Source organism: Ostrea edulis, chromosome 7, assembly GCF_947568905.1.
Source record: "Ostrea edulis chromosome 7, xbOstEdul1.1, whole genome shotgun sequence".
Classification (NCBI taxonomy): Eukaryota; Metazoa; Mollusca; class Bivalvia; order Ostreida; family Ostreidae; genus Ostrea; species Ostrea edulis.
Window position 1 is genome coordinate 83,559,101 of NC_079170.1, and position 27,895 is coordinate 83,586,995.

The 27,895-nt window shown below is 38.1% G+C and overlaps 1 protein-coding gene and 1 long non-coding RNA gene across 3 annotated transcripts; one reads left to right on the top strand and one right to left on the bottom strand.

Moving 5' to 3' along the window:
• Positions 1-31: 31 nt before the first annotated feature.
• On the bottom strand, positions 32-27,895 carry LOC125654105 (uncharacterized). 2 transcript variants are annotated; one of them, XR_007362190.2, is made up of 7 exons: positions 26,763-27,895; positions 22,931-25,289; positions 9,161-9,330; positions 8,802-8,892; positions 7,048-7,553; positions 868-926; positions 32-736 (listed from the first exon to the last, which is right to left on the bottom strand). It is a non-coding gene; the product is annotated as an uncharacterized LOC125654105 (long non-coding RNA). The 2 variants fall into 2 exon arrangements; XR_008796398.1 differs by lacking the exon at positions 7,048-7,553.
• On the top strand, positions 5,608-8,980 carry LOC125654093 (E3 ubiquitin-protein ligase TRIM36-like). Its single transcript, XM_056142761.1, has 2 exons — positions 5,608-5,701; positions 5,901-8,980. The coding sequence occupies exon 2, from the start codon at positions 5,918-5,920 to the stop codon at positions 7,580-7,582; it is 1,665 nt and encodes a 554-aa protein (XP_055998736.1). The 5' UTR covers positions 5,608-5,701; positions 5,901-5,917; the 3' UTR covers positions 7,583-8,980.

The window sequence follows — 27,895 nt, forward strand, 5'->3', positions numbered from 1 at the left end:
CGTATCGATGAATGTGAAAACAAATCAATGATAATGCAATAACAATTCATTTATTCTCGAAAAGACAAATTAAGAGCACAATATAAATAATACTGCCCCACGTGCAGGAAAAATCCGATAATATTTCCCAGAACAAAGTGAAGATAACGAACAGTGATTTATCTCACAATTCCTATAAGGAGCACAAAATTAAAAGGACAGACACGGGCCCTGAACACTCCAGGGACAGGATCAGGTGCCAAAGACTAAGCATCTTAGTACTGTCGACCGGTCACAACCGCCGTGAGTCCTATTTCTTGATCAGGTAAACGGAGTAGTCCGTGGTCAAAATCATTGTGTATACAACGTAAAGAACGCTCTAACAATTGGTTGTAGTAGCGTATTGTTTAACGTCCCATTCTATAATTTTCACTCATATGGAGACGTCACCATTGCCAGTGAAGGACTGCAAAATTTAGGCCTATGCTGGGCGCTTACGGCCTTTCAGCATGGAGGGATATTATTCGTGTCACACCTGCTGTGACACGCGGGAGCTCGGTTTTTGCGGTCTCATCCGAAGGACTGTCCAATTTAGTTGCCTCTTACGACAAGCAGGGGGTACTGAAGACCTATTCTAACCCGGATCCACACGAGACTCTAACAATAGGTATGAAACGCGTCAGACAGCAATGTGTTTCAGGTTCCCTTCATCCACCACACCACGTGGACATCAACGCATCACCACTCATTATGATCCCTGAAAAAAGGTAAAAATAATCAAATAAATTTCAATGTCACTCGAACTAAGATTTTCAACAAATTGAGCAGTTTCACTGAAATATCATGTGACTGTCACAAAGTACAAACAATTAAAAGAAATTTAAGTACCTTCAAAACTACTCGTATGAGTAGTGCCGCTCAAAGTTGACATGATGTTAGATAAACACCTGAAAATACAAATCATTATAAATAGTACAATTTTATTAGGGACGAAAAACAAGAGGCCCATGGGCCACATCGCTCACCTGAGTCACCTTGGCTTATATCTGAAGACTTTCCATATATATTTGCATGTAAAACCTTAGTCCCTATTATGGCCCAAACTACCCTTAGCAAACTTGAATCTACACTATGTCAGAAAGCTTTCATGTAAATGTCAACTTCTTTGGCCCAATGGTTCTTGAGAAGAAGATTTTTAAAGCTTTTTCCTATATTTGTATGTAAAACTTTGAACCCCCCCCCTCCCCCACTTGTGGCCCCATCCTACCCCCCGGGGGCCATGATTTGAACAAAGCTGAATCTGCACTATGTCAGAAAGTTTTCATGTAAAAATCAGTTTTTCTGGCTCAGTGGTTCTTGAGTAGAAGATTTTTCCTATATATTTGTATGTAAAACTTTGATCCCCTATTGTGGCCCCATCCAACCCCTGGAACCCATGATTTGAACAAACTTGAATCTGCATTATGTCAGGAAGCTTTCATGTAAATCTCAGCTTTTCTGGCTTAGTGGTTCTTGAGAAGAAGATTTTTTAAGTTTTTCCCTATATATTTGTATGTAAAACTTTGATTCCCCCTTGTGGCCCCATCCTACCCCTGGGGGCCATGATTTGAACAAACTTGAATCTGCACTATGTCAGAAAGTTTTCATGTAAAAATCAGCTTTTCTGGCTTAGTGGTTCTTGAGAAGATTTTTAAAGATTTTTCCTATATATTTGTATGTAAAACTTTGATCCCCTATTGTGGCCCCATCCAACCCCCGGGGCCCATGCTTTGAACAAACTTGAATCTGCATTATGTCAGGAAGCTTTCATGTAAATCTCAGCTTTTCTGGCTTAGTGGTTCTTGAGAAGAAGATTTTTAAAGTTTTTCCCTATATATTTGTATATAAAACTTTGATCCCCCCTTGTGACTCCATCCTACCACCGGGGGTCATGATTTGAACAAACTTAAATCTGCAATATGTCAGGAAGCTTTCAGGTAAATTTCAGCTCTTCTGGCTCAGTGGTTCTTGAGAAGAAGATTTTTAAAGATTTTTCCTATATATTTGTATGTAAAACTTTGATCCCATATTGTGGCCCCATCCAACGCCCGGGGCCCATGATTTGAACAAACTTGAATCTGCATTATGTCAGGAAGCTTTCATGTAAATCTCAGCTTTTCTGGCTTAGTGGTTCTTGAGAAGAAGATTTTTAAAGTTTTTCCCTATATATTTGTATATAAAACTTTGATCCCCCCTTGTGGCTCTATCCTACCACCGGGGGTCATGATTTGAACAAACTTAAATCTGCAATATGTCAGGAAGCTTTCAGGTAAATTTCAGCTCTTTTGGCCCAGTGATTCTTCAGAAGAAGATTTTTAAATGACCCCACCCTATTTTTGCATTTTTGTGATTATCTCCCCTTTGAAAGGGACATGGCCCTTCATTTGAACAAACTTGAAAGCCCTTCACCCAAGGATGCTTTTGGCCATGTTTGGTTGAAATTGGCCCAGTGGTTCATGAGAAGAAGATGAAAATGTGAAAAGTTTGCAGACAGACGGACAGACAGACAGACGGACGCCGGACAAAATGTGATAAGAAAAGCTCACTTGAACCTTCGGTTCAGGTGAGCTAAAAAAAGGATTAATTGACTGAACTATATTCTAATAAACATTAACATGGCATTGACAAACTGTCAAATAATATGCCCATGGATCACATCGATCACCTGAGTCACCTTGGCCCATATTTAAAGATTTTCCATATATATTCACATGTAAAATTTTGATACGTTATCCCCCCCTCCCCCGTGGGCTATGATTTTAACAAAGTTGAATCTGGACTATGTCAGAAAGCTGCCATGTGAATTTGATCTTGTCTGGCCCAGTGGTTCTTGAGAAAATGATTTTCAAAGATCTTTCCTATACATTCACAAGTAAAACTTTGATCCCCTACTGTGGTCCCACCCTACCCCCAGAGGTCATGTTTTTTACAAACTTAAATTTGCACTACATCAGGAAGCTGCAATGTAAATTTTAACTTTTCTGGCCTAGTGGTTCTTGAGAAGAAATTTTTAAAAAAAAATTCCTATATATTCGCATGTAAAATTTGAATTCCTACCGTGGCCCCACCCTACCTCCGGGAGTTATTATTTGAGCAAATTTGAATCTGCACTATGTCAGGCATCTTTGCTAGCCAAGGGTGACGCTCCACAGTGTTTCTCTTGACGAGGGAAGATGCTTTCAAGGGGGCATGTCTCTTCATTTGAACAAATTTGGAACCAATCCCCCTGTCACCCAATGATGATTTGTACTATATTTGACTGAAATTGGCATGCTGGATCTAGAGAAGATTTTTAAAGTCAATGTATTTTCACTATTATCTCCCGTTGGAGAAGGGCATTGTCCCTTATTTGCACAAACTTGAATTCCCTTTACCCAAGGATGATTTGTGCCAAGTTTGATTGAAATTGAACAATTGGTTCTGGAGATGATGATGAAAATGTGAAAAGTTAACGACGACGACGCCAACGAAAAGTGTATATCAGAAAAGCTCACTTGAATCTTTGGCTCAGGTGAGCTAAAAATGCATGACATGGCCAGACAGCAGAGAGACTAAAATTAGAATTACACCTAGATCCGCTCCCGAATAAGTCGCTTTGTGGCTACGAAATAACTGATTCGGGAGCGGATCAAAGATCTCACAGGGTTATCGTTTCGTCGTTGTGGTGAATGGTATTTGTATATCTTTATTGGGCGGATCCAGGAGTAAGAGCCCAGTTAGAAGGTGATCGGAAACTGGCCGAATAAATGGTAGTAAATTAGTCTATTGAACGTTACTTGTCCGAATCATATATAGAATTGAACGTTGTCCCAATGTTAATACATGTGTATACTATATAGACTGAAGACTCAAAATGCGTCTCTACACCATGTAACACATCGTCACAAACCAGAAAATGTACCGTCCTCTCCCAGTAAGAGAGCTATATATTCGTGTGGAGTGAAATCGTGTCAAAAAATCCAATCATCCAAACGTACATGTAACCGTGTTAATTTCTCAAGTGAACCGTGTTAATTTTTCAGTCTACCGTGTTGATTTCTCAGTTTCAGCTATGTATGTTTGTAACTCAGGGGATGTAAGTTACGTTTCCCTCAGTGTTGTACTCTTCATTTGTGTAATCGTTTGATTTCTTATTTTACAATTCTCTTTATAAAAGTGTATCATTGTTTCTAACTTATACGTGGAAATCCCTACAGTACATGTAGATTTATTTCTGTTTATAGACATAGTATTTACATATTTGTACCTTACAATATCGCATCTGATACGTTACAAGTCAACAAATGTCAAGTCTACATGTTTGTCGAATTTTCACAATTCTGCAACTACTAGTATATAATGCCAATACGTATAACAAATAGCCATGTTAGGTAGCCCGTCAATTGGACCTTTTTAGGTCGTATTCTTAGATCTGTGTGGTATAGTTTTAGGTTTCAAGAGCGACACTAGTCAGTGAGTCAGTCTGTTTTATATGTGGATACATTCTGTTCGGAGAGTTTTTTAAATTTTGGATTTATATTTACTGTGTTGGCTGACTGTGCATAAACCATAAACTATTTTTCTAGGGTATTTCAATAGAAGATATGAAAATACTAAGAATTATCTCCCTTAGACCGTAACGAAAATAAAATGACCAAACAGAAATAACGCTATTTTTCTGATTTGAATCAACCTAGCCTGAAAGGGGGGGGGGGGCATATTTAGGGGATAGGGCTTCCTCCGCATCCACATCTAAAATCTCCCAAGTTTGGTTAAAGATGGGTTATTGGTTTCTGGTCAAGAATTCTCAGATATTTGTTGCAACACCCCCACCCACCCCCACACACACTACAACACGCACGCACATAGACCAGGGATGTGACTGAATTCCTCAGAAATCAATGGAAAGCTGGTCAAAAAGGGAAAATAATATTTTCTGCCACTTTAAATCAAATCCAGACAGTTTCATTTTTTTCGAAAATTGAGCAAATCAAAGTATTTCCAAAGGCGGATCCAGCCCCCCCCCCCCCCCCCCCCCCCGTTTGAATTTTTTTTTTATTTTGTTGATTAAATTCTTTTGTGTACAACAAGCAATTAGTTATATGTTCATTATCTAAATGAAAAAGAACCCACTCTCTTACTGGCACAATTTTGTTAGCTTTCGGGGGCTTTGCCTCCTGCACCCCATCAGTGCAAAGCTTCAAGGCAACCCCAGCCTTCTACTGCGCCCCTCCTCCTTTAAGAACTTGTGCTCAATCCGTTTGTTATAACATCCAGACAATAAAATATGTTTAAAAAACCCTCCCGCAAATTCTCAAATATGAACTTTGGGCAAAGGAGAAATTTGTAGGTTTCTCTTCTACTTTTCAACAATTTTAGAAGGGAATTTCTCCTCTAGCCCCCCCCCCCCCCCCCCCCCCCCCCCCCTAACACGATGCTGGTGTCTTATGAACGACTCAAACCCTTGTAAAAAAAAGAAAGATATATCACTCGGCATTACAAAGTAAATTGATTTTTAAATTGGCAGCCGTCATGTATGAAATAAACGAGGGCCGCCAGTAAAATTTGTGATGATTCTATATTCTGCCAGCTACCGGCTTCCGTAAGATAGGACATATATATAGAATCGATCACGCGAAGATATTTAAAGCACGGGATTAACACAGAAGGTCGAACAATCACGGAAGCCATGTTGGATTTTTAGGTGAGACAAAATTATATACACATTGCAGTGTCACCAAATTGTTATAAGTGTACAATGTAACTGTTTGAATGATCAAACACATCGGTAAAACAGTTTTGCTTACAATGATCGTTGTATTATCTTGAATTTTAGAACTCGGGAGGGGGGCATATTTAACGATCCCGGCGTCAATAAAATCAGTAATTTCTTTTACCGACAGTGCTCCAGAAAGCAAAAATGCTGCACCCCCGGCGCAGTGCCCAGGACGTCCTGCTGTGTGACTCCTGTGAAACTTCCCCCCTACAGTGTCACTGTGAACTTTGTCAAATCAATCTCTGTACTAACTGTGTAGGTAAACATCTCTTGGATTCGTCTAAAAGACACAACGTTGTGCCCTTTAAACAAAAGAAGTCTACCCCTAGCTACCCAGAATGTCCGACACATGCCGACAAACAGTGTGAACTTTATTGCGAGGAATGTGACGTTCCTGTCTGTTCTACCTGCATCTCCTCAGATAAACACAGGGGTCACAAAATATCAGATATTCTAGAAAAACTCGGCTCTAAAGCGCAAGGATTACAAAACGAGTTGGAGGAACTAGAGACCAGAGTTTATCCCCGCTATGAAGAAATGGCGTCCGATGTCCAAACTGAAAAAGCCAAGTTGGAAACGAATTATGAGGAAATGACCACAGCTGCCGACCAACAAGAAGAAATCTGGCACCGAGAGATCACCGCCATTGTCAACCAAGTGAAATCCGACATTGTGGAGATGAAAACAAAACATATGGCTGCCTTAGATAAAAACACAGATGAAATCACACACAGTATTACTGAACTCAAACAAATCATTCTAAATCTGAAGGAAATATTAGAATCCAATGATATCTCTCTAATCTCTACCTACAAATCTAGGAATAACGAGTTCAGAAGATTGCCTCCTAAAGTCCGAGTTACATTACCGACTTTCTCTCCTCAGAAAATAAACACAGACCAGCTCCGTGAAATGTTTGGTTCTCTGTCGCCATTATCCATTAACACAGAACATGGCGACACAATGAAGTCAGCAGAAGCTGTATCGTCTCCTCCAGTCAAACCACTGCTTGATGAACCGCGCGTCACCGCCACCATAGACACTGGGTATGACTATCTACTCAGTGTTAGCTGTCTGAGTGAAGATCAAGTCTGGACATGCGGGACTAACGAAACCATGAAGCTGCTCAACCTCCAGAGTAAACTACTGACATCAATACAAACCAAGTCAGGGAGACGACCAGGGGACATAGCAGTGACACGGGACGGAGATCTTGTTTATACTGACTATTGTAATAACACCGTGAACTTAATTAAGAATAAAAAGATACGTACCGTGATCACACTACAGGGGTGGGTACCTCGCAATGTCTGCAGTACCGCCTCCGATGATCTCCTGGTTACCATGTACAGTGACGATAGAAAACCATCCAAAGTCGTGCGTTACTCTGGCTCCACAGAGAAACAAAGCATTCAGTTTGATGATCAGGGTCATCCTCTCTACTCATCTGATTGTTTAGATAAATACATTAGTGAGAACAGGAACCTGGATATTTGTGTGGCTGACTGGTCAGCTAACGCAGTAGTGGTGGTCAATCAGTCAGGAAAACTCCGATTTAGATACACTGGTCATCCCTCTAATACCAAGCAATCATTTAGTCCAGTCGGCATCACTACAGACAGCCAGAGTCACATCCTGACAGCAGACTATAGCAATAACCGTATCCACATCCTAGATCAGGACGGACAGTTCCTCCGTTACATTCACTGTGATTTAGACTATCCATTAGGTTTATGTGTGGACATCAGAGACAACCTCTTTGTGGCTGAGTATGGCACTGCTAAAGTGAAGAAAATCCAATATCTATAAACACAGTGTTAATTACACATCTCAACACTCTGTTAATTACATCTCTACACAGTGTTAATTACATCTCTACACAGTGTTAATTACAGCTCTGTGTAGATTACAGATATTAAACCCTGTTAATTACAGCTCTGTAGATTACAGATATTAAACAGTGTTAATTACACCTGAAAACACAGTCAATTACACATCTAAACACTGTTAATTACATTTCTGTGTGTTAATTACAGTCCTGTGTTAATTACAGCAGTGTTTGTGATGTGTAACTAACCTGTGTATTGACACAGTAGATTTATGGTGGTTTGTGTCTGATTAAACATTATTCTGTTTGTTTAATCAATGTATTTACATGTATTATATATAAACATTATTTAGAGCACAGTCTTACATTATTACTGAGTACTTAGATTTGTAGTACATCTCATCTTACATTATTACTGAGTACTTAGATTTGTAGTACATCTGATCTTACATTATTACTGAGTACTTAGATTTGTAGTACATCTGATCTTACATTATTACTGAGTACTTACTTAGATTTGTAGTACATCTGATCTTACATTATTACTGAGTACTTACTTAGATTTGTAGTACATCTGATCTTACATTATTACTGAATACTTAGATTTGTAGTACATCTGATCTTACATTATTACTGAGTACTTACTTAGATTTGTAGTGCATCTGATCTTACATTATTACTGAGTACTTAGATTTGTAGTACATCTGATCTTGCATTATTACTGAATACTTAGATTTGTAGTACATCTGATCTTACATTATTACTGAATACTTAGATTTGTAGTACATCTGATCTTACATTATTACTGAGTACTTAGATTTGTAGTACATCTGATCTTACATTATTACTGAGTACTTAGATTTGTAGTACATCTGACCTTACATTATTACTGAGTACTTAGATTTGTAGTACATCTGATCTTACATTATTACTGAGTACTTAGATTTGTAGTACAATTGATCTTACATTATTACTGAATACTTAGATTTGTAGTACATCTGATCTTACATTATTACTGAGTACTTACTTAGATTTGTAGTACATCTGATCTTACATTATTACTGAGTACTTAAATTTGTAGTACATCTGATCTTACATTATTACTGAGTACTTAAGATTTGTAGTACATCTGATCTTACATTATTACTGAATACTTATATTTGTAGTACATCTGATCTTACATTATTACTGAGTACTTACTTAGATTTGTAGTACACCTGCTCTTTATGAGAGATCTTCAGATTCAAGGTCATAGTCTTCTGTTTACCATCAATAATGTCACATCACTGTCCTACAAAATCAACACAGATAAATACAAATCTTATCAAACTGGGTTATCTAAAATTGCAATATTTTATTTAATAAATTACCTCAACAAAGTCCAGACTTCAATTAGTCTATGGCAACAAGTTGCACTTATTAATGGTATAAATCAGAATTAGACTTTTCTATAGTCTTGACTGATAAATATTGGACCTTTAACAATTAGCAAGGTTGACTGACATACATCTTAATGTCCTACAATATCAATGGCCCGATTGTTGGACATTGAGACTAACCATCACTTATCTGACCTACACTGCCCATCAGTGAATTTGATTGAATGGTCAGGGCCTGCAGACTAGCCTTAGTGTGGGTCCTGAAATCTAGGAAGAAATGTACATCCAATCTGCTCCTCCCACTATACTTTCTTCTTTGTGCAGTCCAGCTTGACCAGAATCTCTCAGATCTATCAAAACAAGAATATCGGTAAAACTGGTGGATCCATACATCCCAAACTGCATCTAATCAATGATATACTTCATATCACAAATAACTCGCACAATGATCAATAACTTTAATGAAAACTTTTTATGTCCCCGAATTAGCCTATCTGTCTGTGGCAGAATATTTTAACCTTGGTCATATCTTTTACACCATAGGAGGCACAGCTTTCATATTTTGTATGTGTATTCCTTATTCCATTGACACCAAAATCTTTGACCTGGTGACTTTGACATTGACCTTTGACCTAATTTTAGAACATTCTTATATAAGCCATATCTATCAAATTGTAAGAGGTACTGTTTTCATATTTAACATGTTTATTTCTTGTGAGAATACCTTTCCATTCATACGTACCACATTGGTTGACCTTTTGACATTGACCACTGACCTAGTTTTTGAAAATTTTCAAAACATTTAACCTTGGTCTTATCTTTTACAACATAAGAGGTACAACTTTCATATTGAGCATGTGTATTCCTTTTGGCAAGACTTTCCATTGGTACCAAAATCTTTGACCTGGTAACTTTGACCTACTTGTAGAAAACTTAAATATAATCCATATCGTTCAAACTCTGAGAGATACTGCTTTCATATTTAGCAATTGCATTTCTTGTGAGAAAACTGCATTTCTTTTCAAAAAACCTTTCCATTGGTACAAAACATTTTGATCTTAAGACCTTGAAATTGACCTCTTTATAAAAGGTGAACAAAATGAAAATTACTTTACATTCTCTGTAATGCTACAAAAGTTTCTACTACGTCCACTTTGTTGTAATATGGAAGGCGCATCAGTGTTTCCAAACACATCTTGTTTTATATAGAAGACATGTTCTGAGTGATCTTAACCTTTACAAAATGACCTTGAGTGACCTTTGTCTGAAAGCCATTTGCATATTACTTTTTTGTGTGATATAAATGAATACCTGTTCAACAAGAGTATCGCCAACGGTACATAATACGCCCGTGAAAAGCTAATATAGGTACATAATACGCTCGTGAAAAGCTAATATGGGTTGTTTTTCCAACACCATAGTTTGTAGAACTTGGCTTCAGGTAGTATTAGCAATCATCAGGGTGTGACATACTTTCTTTGCATCGCAAAAACAGACAAATCATGTACTCTCTATGTAATATTTTCACTTGGCACAAGATGTATGACGTGTACCAAATTGACGGTCCTAGTCCCAACAGTTCGGTCTGTATACCGTCTGCAAGGTTTTCCTAATAAGTGATACTGCGACTTTGACCTTGAAATATAATAGGCATCTTCCTCTCATCATGGTGATCAAACGTACCAAATTGTAATATTCTGGATCTTATTGTTTGGTCTGTATCCTGCCTACAGAGCTTTCCTAGCAAGTGATACTACATGTACGACCTTGACCTTTGACATTCAAATACAAAAGGCTTACTCCACTTAGCATGAGGAGTATGTGTACCAAGTTTGACAGTCCCAGTCTATTAATAGTTGAGCGTGTATTCTGCCTACAAGGTTTATTTATTACATATTACAACCTTTACCTTTGACCTTGAAAAATAAACAAGCATCTTCCTCACATCGAGGTGATCAAATTGTACCAAGTTGTAATATCCTAAAGCTTATGGTTTGGTCTGTATTCTGCCTACTAAGTGATACTGCAACCTTGACCTTTGAACTATAACCTTAAAACAATAGGCATCTTCCTTCTCATCATGGTGATGAAATGTATCGAGGTGTAATATCCTGGAGCTTATGGTTTGGTTTGTATCCTACCCACAAGGTTTTCCTACCAAGTGATACTATGACCTTGACCTTTGATCTTGAAAAACAATAGGGATATTCCTCTTATCTTGGTGATGAAATGTACCAAGTTGTAAAATCCTGGAGCTTACATAATTTCCATATATAAGTATGTTCTGATTGACTGTTGCAATAAGAACTTTTATACGTTCTGAATGAGCTTAACTTTTCCTAAATGACCTTGAGAGACCCTGATCTAAGATTCATTGTCTAAGGAACATATGTGATCAATTTCTGATGAAAGTTTAGGACATGAGCTCAGACTGAAAGACAAGATTGACTTTATGCTCCCCCTGACTTTTATCGTGAAGGATAAACATTCTAATATCATTAATGATAAAGTCCTAAAAATTTGTATGCTGAACACGAGAACATCTCAACAAAAGGCCCATGGGCTACAACGCTCACCAGAGTTACCTTGGTCATGCTGTTCTTCAATATATGTTCAAATAAGTGTTTACCCTCTTTATTCCCGTGAATTTTTACCCCATCCTAGTAGCCCCGCAAGGAATAACTGAACCCGAATCCACACAATGTAGGGATTTCTACGTATATAATTCTGACATAAAACATTGAATCCCTGTCTCATCCTTACCCTAGCCTCAGGGGACATGATTTGATCAAATGTGAATCTGCACTACAACAATGGAATGCATGCATATTGATATGACTAAACATGACCAGTAGTTCGGCAGAAGACTATTCCTAAGGTCACATTTGTTTATATTTAGCTGTTTTGCGGATCCACCTATCACAATTTTTTGCAGTTTGGGAATAAAATGAAAATTCAAATGACCCCCTTTTGTATTACTATCATTGATACCATTGATCGAATGCTTTTGATTTTACATTGACCTTACTTACTTCTAGAAAATTCTAATTTAAGCCATGTGTTTTAAACCGTAAGGCACAACCTTTAAGTTCATATTTAAGAGATGGTGATTTGAATAAATAAACTGGAGTCTGCACTATCTAAGGATGCTAATATATCAACATGACTATTGCTGGCTCTTGCTACTCTTGAAGAGACAACTTAGAAACTTTTTTGCAATATATCCCCATGTAAAATTTTAATCTCCATTTGGCCTCATCCTATCCCCAGGGGAAACATCAATCTTTATTTGGCCTCATCCTATCCCCAGGGGAAAATACAAATCTTTATTTGGCCTCATCCTATCCCCAGGGGAAAATATAAATCTTTATTTTCCCCATCCTATCCCCAGGGGAAAATATAAATCTTTATTTGGCCCCATCCTATCCCCAGGGGAAACATCAATCTTTATTTTGCCCCATCCTATCCCCTAGGGAGAAATATTAATCTCCATTTGGCCCCATCCTATCCCCAGGACATTCGATTTCACCAGATTTGAATCTGCACTACCAGACGATGCTTGCCTATCAATATGACTAATCATGCAGCGTGCCCTAGCTGCTCATAAATATCTAAAGACTTCATTGTTTTAACAGGTAAAACTTTGATCCCCTATTGTGCCTCATCCTACCCCCAGGGGTCACATATTGAACACACTTCAATCTGCACTTCTGAGGATACCATATAGATACCACTAATCATGGTCTTGTTGCTTTTGATGAAAAGATTTAAAGTGGTTTCCCTAAACCAGGGTTTGACACTAAGGCACATCCGACCGACCGAGTCTACTAGATGATAGTTCCGGTCGGGTAAATTGTCGATTTACTAGTCCGACTGGTCGTGTTGACAAAATAAACAAGAAACTTTACTATAAACAATAAGATATTTCATTCTTAACTAAGAAAATCACTGTGAAGAGTTAACAAGCAACTTTGAACCGCGTGATGACATAATCTCTATTTTTAGTTCTAATAAATAGTCGCAGTCGGACGTGATGTTTTACGAAATTTATTCGATGTTAATGTGTGTAAAGTTATGTTGCGGATAAATAGATATAAACTGAATTTATTTTCATTTGTAAAAAACAACAGTTTAATTTAATTGAAGATAAGAAAGCGTCTATAAAATCAATAAATTACATCATAAAAAGCCATTTTTCGGTGTTGACACATGTGCGGAAATGTCTCTATATTCAAATACGACTTTCCGTCCTCAAGGAAAGATGTCCCGAGAGATTCAGAAAAAAGGAATAGGTTGGGAAGAAACAAAGCAGGGCTTATGAAATAGAAATTTTAAAAAAGCGCTTGATGGCATTTTATGCTAATAAAATGACTAAAGAATTTCTGTGCCGGCTAGAATTTAAAGAAACAGAAAATGCGTTTGAAAATAAAAGCATCAAATTGAATGACGAGACTAAATATTTTTTAAGACAATTAAATAGTTGAAACTTAACGTTTGTCATTTTAATTAAGTATCTAAATATGGAGAAACAATCAGGGTTTTTTTTCCTGGAAAGTTGGCCAGGGCTAGTGGATGTAAGGTCAGGTCTAGTAAAAATCATTTGAAGTAGCCCGACTGGTCTAGTGCTCAAAAAAAGTAAATGTCAAACCCTGCCTTAAACCTGTATATCCCCATATAAAACTTTCATTGTGGTCACACCCTACTCCTGAGGATATCGATTTCAACAAATCTGACCCTGTACAATGTGAGGATGGTTGCCCATCAACATCAGTTATCATGGCCAAACTGTTCATCAGAATAAATGTTTAAAGACTTGACAATAAATTGTAAAACTTTGACCCCCTTTTGTAGCCTCATACTACCCCCAGGGGTCTTCAATTGAAGAAACTTGAATTGCCACTCCCTGGGGATACTTACATATTGATATGGCTAATGTCATCAATTGCACAAACTTGAATTGCCACTCCCTGGGGATACCTACATATTGATACGACTAATTATGGCCCTACTGTTCTTGTGAAAATATATTTGAAGGTTTTTTTAATCAATATCAGCACATTTAAACTGTTCCCCCACCACCCACCCGCAGTGACCATGATTTTAACAAATACGAATCTACACCACTTAAGGATATTGTTTATATGACTAATGAAGGACCTGTTGTTTTGAGAAGATTTCAAAGCATTTTTTAAAAAAATCTACACTCATTAATTAAGTTTTCATATTTAAGTTTGCCTTTCTTGGTCCAATAGTTCTGTAAAAACATATCCCACTACAATTTCTGAATATTTCTTAATCATAACCCCTTTGAAAATGATGTAACTTTTCATTTGAGAAATACAAATCCTTTTACCCAGGTTACTTTGTTGACAAAAATGCTTGAAATTGGTCCTGTGTTCTTGCGAAGAAATAACAAAATGTGTCAAGCTTACAGACGGATGGACAGACATAGACAGATATAAGGCAAAGAATGGAAGCAAATATGATTCATTTTAGCATTTTGCATAAATGGTAAATCTAGTTCTGATCTTTGACAAAAGAAATGGCTTTGATAATCGTTATAGAATATTCCCATGTTTGATGTTCTGTTCCCGACAATCTACTGCACGGTAATGGGAAGGATCTAGAGTTCTCGACACTCAGCTGGAGTCATTCAGTCCTACAACTTTTAGGCCCCTGCCTTTCGATCATTGTGTGAAGAAATTTAAATCTACACTATAAATGTAAATATGGATGCTTACAAATTAATTTTAGAAATTTTAGGCAGGTCATATAAAAAAACCCTTTTACATACATTGTCCTATATATATATTCACATATATATCAAATTGTCAGCTTCAATTGTTGTCCAGAACAGAAACTGTGGATTATAAACAACATTTGAAAAAACATCAATCTACACTACATGGGGATTCCTGCTCATCACTCTACACTACATGGGGTACCTGCTCATCAATCTAAACTACATGGGGGTACCTGCTCATTGATCTACACTACATGAGGGTACCTGCTCATCAATCTACACTACATGGGGCAGTGATTTTTCTACATTTTTTATAAGGGTCCCGTGGCTTTCGAATTGGGATAAATTGCCGACATTTCAGTCAAATTGGGAAAAATAAATTTTATAGTAAATATGTTTTAAATTCATATCAAACATTATATTATCTTTATTTTACACATTTAATATTCTTTATCCTTCTAAAATTTTCAACTATTCTATCCAAATCATTCCCATAACTCTTTGATAAGTCTTATCCCTTATGTATATAATTCACATCGAATGTTTATTTTCAACTATTCTATCCAAATCATTCCCATAACTCTTTGATAAGTCTTATCCCTTATGTATATAATTCACATCGAATGTTTATTTTTTTTCAAATACGTTTTCCTTCCATAATGTTATTATTGGGAAAAATGCAAGCCAAACTACATGGGGGTACCTACTCATCAATCTACACTATGTGGGGATACCTGCTCATCAATCTACACTACATGGGGATTCCTGTTCATCAATCTACACTACATGGGGATACCTGCTAATCAATCTACAATATACGGGGTACCTGCTCATCAATCTACACTACATGGGGTACCTGCTCATTGATCTACACTACATGGGGATACCTGCTCATCAATCTACACTATATGGGGTACCTGCTCATAAATCTACACTACATGTATATGGGGGTACCTGCTCATTGATCTACACTTCATGGGGATACCTGCTCATCAATCTTCACTACAAGGCAGTACCTGCTCATCAATCTACACTAAATGGGGATACCTGCTCAACAATCTACACTACATGAGCATACATGCTCATTGATTTACACTACATGGGGATATCTGCTCATCAATCTAGACTACATGAGGGTATCTGCTTATCAATCTACTACATGGGGGTACCTGCTCATCAATCAACACTACATGGGGATACCTGCTCATCAATCTACACTACATCGGGATACCTGCTCATCAATCTACACTACATGGTGGTACCTGCTCATCAATTAACACTACATGGGGATACCTGCTCATCAATCTACACTACATGGGGATACCTGCTCATCAATCTACACTACATGGCGGTACCTGCTCATCAATTAACACTACATGGGGATACCTGCTCATCAATCTACACTACATGGGGGTACCTGCTCATTAATCTACACTACATGGGGATACCTGCTCATTAATCTAAACTACATGGTGGTACCTACTCATCAATCTACACTGTGGGGATACCTGCTCATCAATCTGCACTACATGGGGATTCCTGCTCATCAATCTACACTACATGGGGATACCTGCTCATTGATCTACACTACATGGGGATACCTGCTCATCAATCTACACTATATGGGGTACCTGCTCATAAATTTACACTACATGTATATGGGGGTACATGCTCATTGATCTACACTACATGGGGATACCTGCTCATCCATCTAAACTACATGGCGGTACCTGCTCATCAACTAACACAACATGGGGATACCTGCTCATCAATCTACACTACATGAGGATACCTGCTCATTGATTTACACTACATGGGGATACCTACTCATCAATCTAGATTACATGAGGGTATCTGCTTATCAATCTACTACATGGGGGTACCTGCTCATCAATTTACACTACATGGGGATACCTACTCATCAATCTAAACTACATGGGGGTTTCTGCTCATCAATCTACACTACGTGGGGATTCCTGCTCATCAATCTACACTACATGGCGATACCTGCTAATCATTCTACAATATACGGGGTACCTGCTCATCAATCTACACTACATGGGGGTACCTGCTCATCAATCTACACTAGATGGTGGTACCTGCTCATCAACTAACACAACATAGGGATACCTGCTCATAGATTTACACTACATGGGGATACCTGCTCATCAATCTACACTACATGGGGATACCTGCTCATCAATTTAGACTACATGGGGATTCCTGCTCATCAATCCACAGTACATGGGGATTCCTGCTCATCAATCTTCACTACAAGGCGGTACCTGCTCATCAATCTACTCTATATGGGGTACCTGCTCATCAATCCACACTACATGAGGGGTACCTGCTCATTGATCTACATTACATGGGGATACCTGCTCATCAACTAACACAACATAGGGATACCTGCTCATCAATCTACACTACATGGGGATACCTGCTCATAGATTTACACTACATGGGGATACCTACTCATCAATCTACACTACATGGCAATACCTGCTCATCAATCTACACTACATGGCGGTACCTGCTCATCAATCTAAACTACATGGCGGTACCTGCTCATCAATTAACACAACATGGGGATACCTGCTCATCAATCTACACTACATGGGGATACCTGCTCATTGATTTACACTACATGGGGATATCTGCTCATCAATCTACACTACATGAGGGTACCTGCTCATCAATCTACACTACATGGGGGTACCTGCTCATCAATCTACATTACATGGCCGTACCTGCTCATCAATTAACACTACATGGGGATACTTGCTCATCAATCTACACTACATGGCGATACCTGCTCATCAATTAACACTACATGGGGATATCTTCTCATCAATCTACACTACATGGGGATACCTGCTCATTGATTTACACTACATGGGAATACCTGCTCATCAATCTACACTACATGGGGATACTTGCTAATCAATCTACAATATAGGGGGTACCTGCTCATTGATCTACACTACATGGGGATACCTGCTCATCCATCTAAACTACATGGCAGTACCTGCTCATCAACTAACACAACATGGGGATACCTGCTCATCAATCTACACTACATGAGGATACCTGCTCATCAATTTACACTACATGGGGATACCTGCTCATCAATCTAAACTACATGGGGGTTCCTGCTCATCAATCTACACTACGTGGGAATTCCTGCTCATCAATCTACACTACATGGCGATACCTGCTAATCATTCTACAATATACGGGGTACCTGCTCATCAATCTACACTACATGGGGGTACCTGCTCATTGATCTACACTACATGTTAATACCTGCTCATCAATCTACACTACATGGGGATACCTGCTCATCAATCTGCACTACATGGGGTACCTGCTCATTGATCTACACTACATGTATATGGGGGTACCTGCTCATTGATCTACACTACATGGGGATACCTGCTCATCAATCTACACTACATGGGGATACCTGCTCATCAATCTGTACTACATGGGGTACCTGCTCATTGATCTACACTACATGTATATGGGGGTACCTGCTCATTGATCTACACTACATGGGGATACCTGCTCATCCATCTAAACTACATGGCGGTACCTGCTCATCAACTAACACAATATAGGGATACCTGCTCATCAATTTACACTACATGGGGATACCTGTTCATAAATTTACACTACATGGGGATACCTACTCATCAATCTACACTACATGGGGATACCTGCTCATCAATTTAGACTACATGGGGATTCCTGCTCATCAATCCACAGTACATGGGGATTCCTGTTCATCAATCTTCACTACAAGGCGGTACCTGCTCATCAATCTACACTAAATGGGGATACCTGCTCATCAATCTACTCTATATGGGGATACCTGCTCATTGATTTACACTACATGGGGATATCTGCTCATCAATCTACACTACATGAGGGTACCTGCTCATCAATCTACACTACATGGGGGTACCTGCTCATTGATCTACACTACATGTTAATACCTGCTCATCAATCTACACTACATGGGGATACCTGCTCATCAATCTGCACTATATGGGGAACCTGCTCATAAATCTACACTACATGTATATGGGGGTACCAGCTCATTGATCTACACTACATGGGGATACCTGCTCATCCATCTAAACTACATGGCGGTACCTGCTCATCAATTTAGACTACATGGGGATTCCTGCTCATCAATTTACATTGCATAGGGATTTCTGCTATTCAATCTTCACTACAAGGCGGCACCTGCTTATCAATCTACACTACATGGGGATACTTGTTCATCAATTTACACTACATGGCGGTACCTGCTCATCAATTAACACAACATGGGGATACCTGCTCATCAATCTACACTACATGGGGATACCTGCTCATTGATTTACACTACATGGGGATACCTACTCATCAATCTAGACTACATGAGGGTACCTGTTCATCAATTTAGACTACATGGGGATTCCTGCTCATCAATCTACACTACATGGGGATACCTGCTCATTGATTTACACTACATGGGGATACCTACTCATCAATCTAGACTACATGAGGGTACCTGTTCATCAATTTAGACTACATGGGGATTCCTGCTCATCAATCTACACTACATGGGGATTTCTGCTCATCAATCTTCACTACAAGGCGGTACCTGCTTATCAATCTACACTAAATGGGGATACCTGCTCATTAATCTAGACTATATGAGGGTACCTGCTCATCAATCTAGACTACATGGGGATTCCTGCTCATCAATCTACACTACATGGGGGTACCTGATCATCAATTTGCACTACATGAGGGTACCTGCTCATCAATCTACACTTCATGGGGATTCCTGCTCATCAATCTAAACTACATGGGGATACCTGCTCATCAATCTACACTACATGGGGGTACCTGCTCATCAATCTACATTACATGGTACCTGCTCATCAATCTATACTGCATGGGGATACCTGCTCATCAACCTACACTACATGGAGATACCTGCTCATCAATCTACACTACATGGGTATACCTGCTCATTAATCTACACTAGATGGGGATACCTGCTCATCAATCTACACTACATGGGGATATCTGCTCATCAATCTACACTACATGGAGATACCTGCTCATCGATCTACACTACATGGCGATACCTGCTCATCAATGTACACTACATGGGGATAACTGCTCATTAATCTAGACTAGATGAGAGTACCTGCTCATCAATCTACACTACATGGGGGTACCTGCTCATTAATCTACACTACATGGGGGTACCTGCTCATTAATTTGATTGTAGCTTTGTGGTTTTTCAGGGGAAAATTCCTGTATATTTCTAAGTAAGGAAGTACATGTATATACTACTACTACATTTTAATGGTGGTACATATCCTATATTTTTCATTTATATCAAATGTCTTTAGTGTAGAATTCCTACCTAAAGCTTTTAAATCTTAGTTTTATGGTTTGAACAAAAACCTTCATTATATACAAAAATTGTCACACACAATTCAGCTTTTCTGGCAGAGTTGCTCTTAATAATAAGATTTTATAAACTTTACATCATCTCCCTATTATCTCATCTTGGAAAAATACATAAATCTTTATTTGAAAAATAAAAACCTAAAATCCATGCATTCAATATACTGTGTGTCATGTTTCATAGAAAATGACTTTAAAACAGAAAAGGTCTCTCAAAGACCCCCCCCCCCCCCCCCCCTTTCTCCTTAAAAAGTACCTTTCCATATTCTTACTTATTTCACCTTTGATCTTCATCTAATTAAAAAATCAATTGAATCCCATTCCTATTGGAGTTTTACGAAGAGGCTTACTTTTACAATCGACGGCTGACTTTTACAATTTAAAGGGATCAACTCGAACTACAGAAATTGAACCGAAATGAATATATATACAGACTGCTTAAGTAAAAACACCAAAACCGACAATTATGTTTATTACAAGAATATTGTAAACTCTTTAGCTACTCTTATTCTTCCTACATTTGTTCAACACTTTCGCAATGCACTATTCGTTTTAATATTTCATGAAGTTAAATTTATCGATATCCAAATGTACATGTAATTTATTAACTGCGAATGAAGAGCTGAGAAATGCATGAAGGGACCCGGAAAATTGCCATAAAAAGAGTTTTTAAGCTTTACTGTATACCATAAGTGTATCACAGCGCGATCATTGAAAGCAGACAACCTCAAGTTATCCTGATATTTCTAAATAATGTGTCATCAGCCCTGAAAGCTTAAATGTTCTCTATACCTCACACCTTATGATTCTGGCTCCCCAAAGAACAAAGCAAAACCTACCCACCCACACACATACTTTTGGACGGCAGCTCTATACTAGATCAAAAAGTTGAGGGGTAGGCTTGTCAAGATATATTTTTTCACAGCCCCTCCCTCTCATTTTGAAAAAAAATGCTACGTCCTTGTTTCCCTCTCTTTCGTGTTGAATCTCTAGGTTTAAATGTAAAGATAACCAATACGTGATGTGTAATTGTATACATGTAAAACTTATACGGTACCCATTTTGATGCACCAGATGCGCATTTCTACAAATAATGTCTCTTCAGTGATGCTCAAGCCAAAATTTTGGAAATTCGAAATAACGATAAACTTGCTAATAGGAAAACTAGAATGCCAAAAAAAACAACAAAAAACTGAAGCCAAATTCGTCCAAGGATAGAGCTATGCATGGGGAAGATAATCCTTAAATTTTGAAATGAATTTCTAAATTTTATCTCAGCAATTATATACATCCATATTTTCAAGCTAGTAACGAAGTACTTAGCTACTGGACTGTAGAGACCCTCGGGGACTAACATTCTACCAGCAGAGGCCTCGACCCAGGGGTCGTAATATAAAACTTAAACCGTACCAATTTTGATGCACCAAATGCGCATTTCAACAAATAATGTCTCTTCAGTGATGCTCAAGCCGAAATTTTGGAAATTCGAAATAACGATAAACTTGTACATGTATACGTATACATGTATATCAATATACACAGTAGAATCAACAATGTTTGTGGTAATGACTCATGAAAATTGGCCCCCATGAAAATCTATTACTCCCTAGTATACTAGTATATTCTATACATTATCGATATAAACATTTGACATGTGCTTGTTCTTTAGAAATGTCGTACCCCGTGGCTATCCGGGTTAGAATAGGTTCTCTGCAAAACCCCTTGCTTGTCGTAAGAGACGACTAAATAGGGCAATCCTTCGGATAAGACCGGAAAACCCGAGGTCCCGTGTCACAACAGATGTGACAATTGATAAAGATCCATCCCTGTTCAAAGGCTGTATAAGCGCTGAGCATGTGTATACATTTTGCAGCCCTTCACCGGCAATAGTGACGTCTCCACATGATTGATCGGTTGCTTTTACGTCCCTTCCTGGATTGTTCACTCATATTGAGAGGTCACCATCTGTAGGTGAAGTACTACAAATGTAGACCCGGCCTATGTTTAGCGCTCAGCGCCGTAGTAGTGATGGTTCTTTATCATGCCAACGCATGCCGCTGCACGGGACCTCCGTTTTTAAGGTAATACCTGAACGACCCGTGATTCTCACTTCTAAATGCCGAGTGTTTGGCGAAGGAGCAATCACTACCTATTCTAACGCCTTAGGTTTGCCATATGAGTGAAAAATTCTTGAGATGGACGTTAAACAATATTAAATCAATCAATCTTAGGCTTGATGCGGCCATGGCACGAGCGGGGCTCGAACTCATGACCTCCGGTTACGAAGCGAACGCCTTACTACTGAGCTACCGCGACCCCATATGAGTGAAAATTTATCGAGGGGGACGTTAAACAACAACTGAATGCGGTAAAGTCTTTGAATTTTGCAAATACCACTTCCAAATTTTTCATATTTGGAGTTGGCCCCTTTAAATTGTAAAAGTCAGCCGTCGAGTGTAAAAGTAAGCCTCTTCGTAAAACTCCATTGGGGGCCATAGAATTTGGCCGGGTGGAAGGAGTTGAAAAATGTGAAACAGATAACAGACAGCTGACAAACATTGATCAGAGAGGCTCTCTAAAAACCGAAATAATTACAGTGTAGTCAGCAAAAGTTCAGGTGTATTGTGACTTTTTAAGTTTTACAGAAGTGTTTTCACTAGTTTGACACCTGAAGGAATACTACCTAAACTCCTGAATTAATAAGGAATTGTACTGTGCGGGGGCATATGTACCTGTCTGTGATTTTACAGGCTTTGTACAACTGGTGGAATTTCAGTCAAGAGTTTGGTCAGACACTCCATCATCACCCTGCAAATCAACAAATGAAAAAAAGAGGTCAATGGTCACATCGCTCTCCTGAGTCACCTTGGCCCATATTTAAATTTCCTTATACATTTCCATGTAAAATGTTGATCCCTACTGTGGCCCAACCTACCCCTGGGGGCCATGATTTTTACAAACTTGAATCTGCAATCTATCAGGAAGCTTTCATGTAAATGTAAACTTCTCTGGCCTAATGGTTCTTCAGAAGAAGACTTTTAAAGATTTTCTCTATACATTTGTATGTAAAACTTTAATCCCCTACTATGGCCCCATCCTACCCCCAGGGTCATGATTTGAACAAACTTGAAATTGCACTGTCAGACAGCTTTCATGTAAATTTCAGCTCTTCTGGCCCAACGGTTCTTAAGAAGATTTTTAAATGAAAGACCCCACCCTATTTTTTTTATTATCTCCCCTTTGAAAGGGGCATGGCCCTTCGTTTGAACAAACTTGAAAGCCCTTTACCCAAGGTTCTGGAGAAGAAGTCAAAAATATGAAAAATTTATAGATGGACAGACAGATGGAAATATGAACGGACAACAGATGATCAGAAACGTTCACTTAGCTTTCAGCTTAGGTGAGCTAAAAAAAAAAAAAAAAATGAATCTCCTTCTTTCAAGAAATTAGTTGATTTAAAACTTGGCCTAGTGGTCGGGGAGGAGTTGAAAAATGTAAAACAGATAACAGACCGTTAACAAAAATTGATCAGAAAATCTCAAATGTCAAAAGAATTACAGTGCATTCAATAAAAGTTTCATTGTGTTATGACTTTTACAAAACATTTTCAGTAGTTTGCCCTGGAAAAATACTATTGTAAGTCTTGGATTAGTGAAGTATTGTGCTGTTTGGGAGCATATCCCTGTCTGTGATAATAAAGGATTTGTAGTGGAATTTCTGTCAATGATTTGACCAGATACATCATCATCACCCTGCAAAACAACGACAATGACATTACAATTGTAACATGAATTCTGACCATGAAGATAGAAATGCAAACTGGTCCTCAATTTTGGCCGCTTTTTGTGCTAGTTTCAAAATTGCCAAGATGTCTAATCAATTTAAACTTTCATATCATCATAGTACATGTGTATATATCAAACATAATTGCTTTTTGGTAAAAACAAATGTCTCCCCCAGCTCCCCAAATTGAAAGTGCTCCAAATTACTCCCCTCCCCTTAATGTACTGCATGGTATGAAGGAGAAAGCAAGTCAGAGCAGGAATATCAACTTTTATGAACTGTACTTTAAGAAAAAGATGGAGAAAAGATTCGAACATTGATGTGACCAATGTCATTGTTGTATACTATACAAAAATAATGACTGTTGTGATGTATTCTCCTTTCCTGACAATATGAATTGAAGCACTGTACAAAGTTTCAAGGCTATCCAATAAGCCATAAAGGAAAAGAAGTGATCACAATGTATTTTACATCCTCCAACCCTCTTAGATCCACTTTTAGGCCAATTCAACTTAATTAGTAGATTATCATCCGGGGTCACAAAAAATATGGGGCGGGAGGGAGGATTTTAATTTTTATTTCCCCGGAAAAAAAATTAATGACAAAAGGCATCACACAAAGTGTTAATCAAGTTAACATTCAAAGAATCCTTGGTAAGAGATATAAAACCAACATTCTGTGACTTTAATCATTAACTCATGTCACTGGGAAGCAAGTTTGTTTGAAATCGTAATTTTTGCGAAAATAAAAAAACCGGAGCGGGCCCTTTTTTGAGGGGCGGACCGGAATAATAATCTATCAATTAATTTTAATTGGCCTTAACTTCATTGAAAATATTTGGATCCCCACATCCCATCAATATGCACATCTACAAATGGTAACGAAGCATTGTACAAAGTTTCAAGTTTATCAGATAACCCATACAGGAGAAAAGGCATTCACAAGATTTTGGATTTTGTGACAGACAGATGGACAGAAAGTACAAACACAATATATATATATAATTATACATGTCTGTCCCTGGAATAGGGGAGACATAATTAACACGATTAGATTGAGAAATTTACAAGCATAAAAATGATTGGACTTCTCTGTGTATGCTGCAGGGGCATACTCTCCTGTCTGTGTATGCTGCGGGGGCATACTCTCCTGCCTGTGTATGCTGCGGGGGCATACTCTCCTGTCTGTGTATGCTGCGGGGGCATACTCCCCTGTCTGTGTATGCTACGGGGGGGCATACTCTCCTGTCTGTGATAATACAGACTCTGTAAATGATGGAATTTCAGTCAATGATTTGGTTCAGTCATCCTGTAAATGAATAGAAATGAAATTAGTTCTCTTAATGATTAGCTAGAGACATTGTATGTAGGCCATTAATTACCACATGTGATCCAACCAGGACCTAAGGAGTTTCACAGTTTGTGTGCTAAATGTTCAGATTTAGATAGAATGGTAAGCTATTTGAAAATTTATGCATTTCACCCCTGGATTTCCTTCCTTAAGGAAATTAATTTCTGATCCAGGGGGCCACGAGTTTCACAACAATGGAAGAGGCATCCATGCTCATTTTCACTACACACCCAGTTCTTGAGCTTCATATTAAAGAGTAAACACAGCTTAACAGATTCCAATGTCTGTATTTTCACTAGCTTTATACAATCCTTATAACCTCGTTCTGGAGACTGAAACACTCATGATATAGACCGTTAAATTCACAATTTTGGAACAGGACACCATAATCTATGTTCAGCTGTTGTGGAGATGTTTTAACACTTATATAAACATGATCTCCGGGCTCTTACACCACATTTTTGTACTGGGGCAGGGAACATCAAAATTTGGAATATTAGAGACATGTCATTGTGGGAAAAATCAACATACTTAATAAACTGTAAAGTATCAAGGGTTTCTTAATTTTACTCTGACACCTTTATGTGGAGTGGAGCAGAGCAAAAACCATTGACTTGGGAAGATGAATTTTACTTTATATCAATTTTACCTATTTTCATAAAGCAACAGGAACTCGAGTAATAACTCTAAATATCACACAGTTTATTATCTCTCTCCATTTCTTAGCTTAGAATAAGATTTATATTATAGAATTTATAAGATATATATACATGTACATGTAGATCCTATCAGATCTATGTCCTCTTTAAAATTTCATAGAAAAAAATCACAAATTAAACAAACCTGTCACCAGATCTCACTAAGATGTTATGTAATATGTACACAAGTGTAACCCGGCTGACCGCTACACAAGCGGAGATGGTGTAAATGCGGTAGGGGTGGAGCTGAAAAGTACCTGTCCTAAAAGATAAAGTGCTAAACACCCCCCCCCCTCACAAATTCCTGGATCCGCTCAAGATGTGAAAGAGATAACTGTGCTTTATGTGTGATAGAGAACAGAGCGGACAAGAGACCCCATGTGACTGATATTTGTTAAATACTGGGGTTTTGTTTCACTTACTCTTGTTTTATTATAATTCAAAAAGTGATAATGACGCATTCATGACGTACCACAGGAGTTTGAAATTTTATCAATAAAGTCAATAAAATTCACTTGATTGACCAAGCCATGAGCTATGCGTTAGCATAGCGCATAGCTCATGGCTTGGTCAATCAAGTGAATTTTATTGATAAAATTTCAAACTCCTGTGGACGTACAGACTTGCTTGTGAGAATGTATAGAGACACAGTTACATTATTCTAACTAGGCCTAGCTCAAACTGTAATTAAAATTATACCTAGACATTTTAATAGAACCTAACAGTGTTGTACCTGACAATCATTACTGAACTCAAATAGATCTACCGCAAAATCCAGCGTCCTGATTCAGCGTCCATTTATGTTTGACAGGATGCGGTGTCGTCTGATTTATCAAGAGAGACAACTTTTGTATAAACTGCAGGAGTTATAGTTCTTGGCAGAAATATATGGTCTATTGTGAATTAGGAAGATTACCTTTATGTGTTAAGAGAAAATTAAAACTTTTTAAATATTGGATAAAGCTAAAGAACACAGACAATTGTATTTTAAAGGCTTGTTACGAAGATATGTCCACTTATAATAATAATTGGTTAACTAATATTAAAGAAGAACTGTCAAATCTAGGCTTAAATACTCGGCCTACGTCACAATCAAATGTAAATGCGGAACCACGCTTCTGTTTTCCGGATTGTGATATTTTAGCGATATCCATTTGATTTTTACATGGCAATACGAGATATGAATATCCGATATCAATTCCTTCCTGGGTGTTCTTATCTTCTTATCAGTCAAATCTTAAGTTGAGATTTTGTGGTGTGTTTTTTTAAAGGAGGGAGATAAAGATGATTATAGCTTTAGAAAAAAATCGGTTGGAGAACAAACAATATTTTGGTGGATGAGGGCGTGTCAATTACATTGTACATGTCCGTGAGGCATTCAGTGTACATTGACTATTTATGTATGTAAAAGTTTTACTATGATCCAAATGTTCAACATATGGAATTGCGGGGCATCAGAAAGTGGGCGAGACAATTACGAAAAGGGGGAGGTCAAACCAATTCAGATTTCCACGAGTATCATGATAATATTTCTTTTGTGAGGATCCCGGTTAGAATAGGTTCCAAATTATCATCAACAAAGACATGGTACGCTCGTGTAAGAATGAAAAGTTCACATTTTGCTGCTTCAGTGACCACAGATATCGCAGTTGTATTCGCGGCACTACAATGTTGCACAGATATTGACGCAAGCTTCAAAGATCAGCTGCAAATAATTTGTTTTATTTCACCGACCGTCATGAATTTGTCATTTTTTCCTCATCCTCTCTCCTTTTTCAAAATTATTGGGGCGGCATCTATTAGTTCCTTATTGAGATTGCATCTACTTAGACCGGCGTAAGTGGTGTACGTGTACATGTACATATA

Excerpts from the sequence above, each read along its gene's own strand:
- LOC125654093 (XM_056142761.1), top strand. The coding sequence starts at position 5,918 with ATGCTGCACCCCCGGCGCAGTGCCCAGGACGTCCTGCTGTGTGACTCC.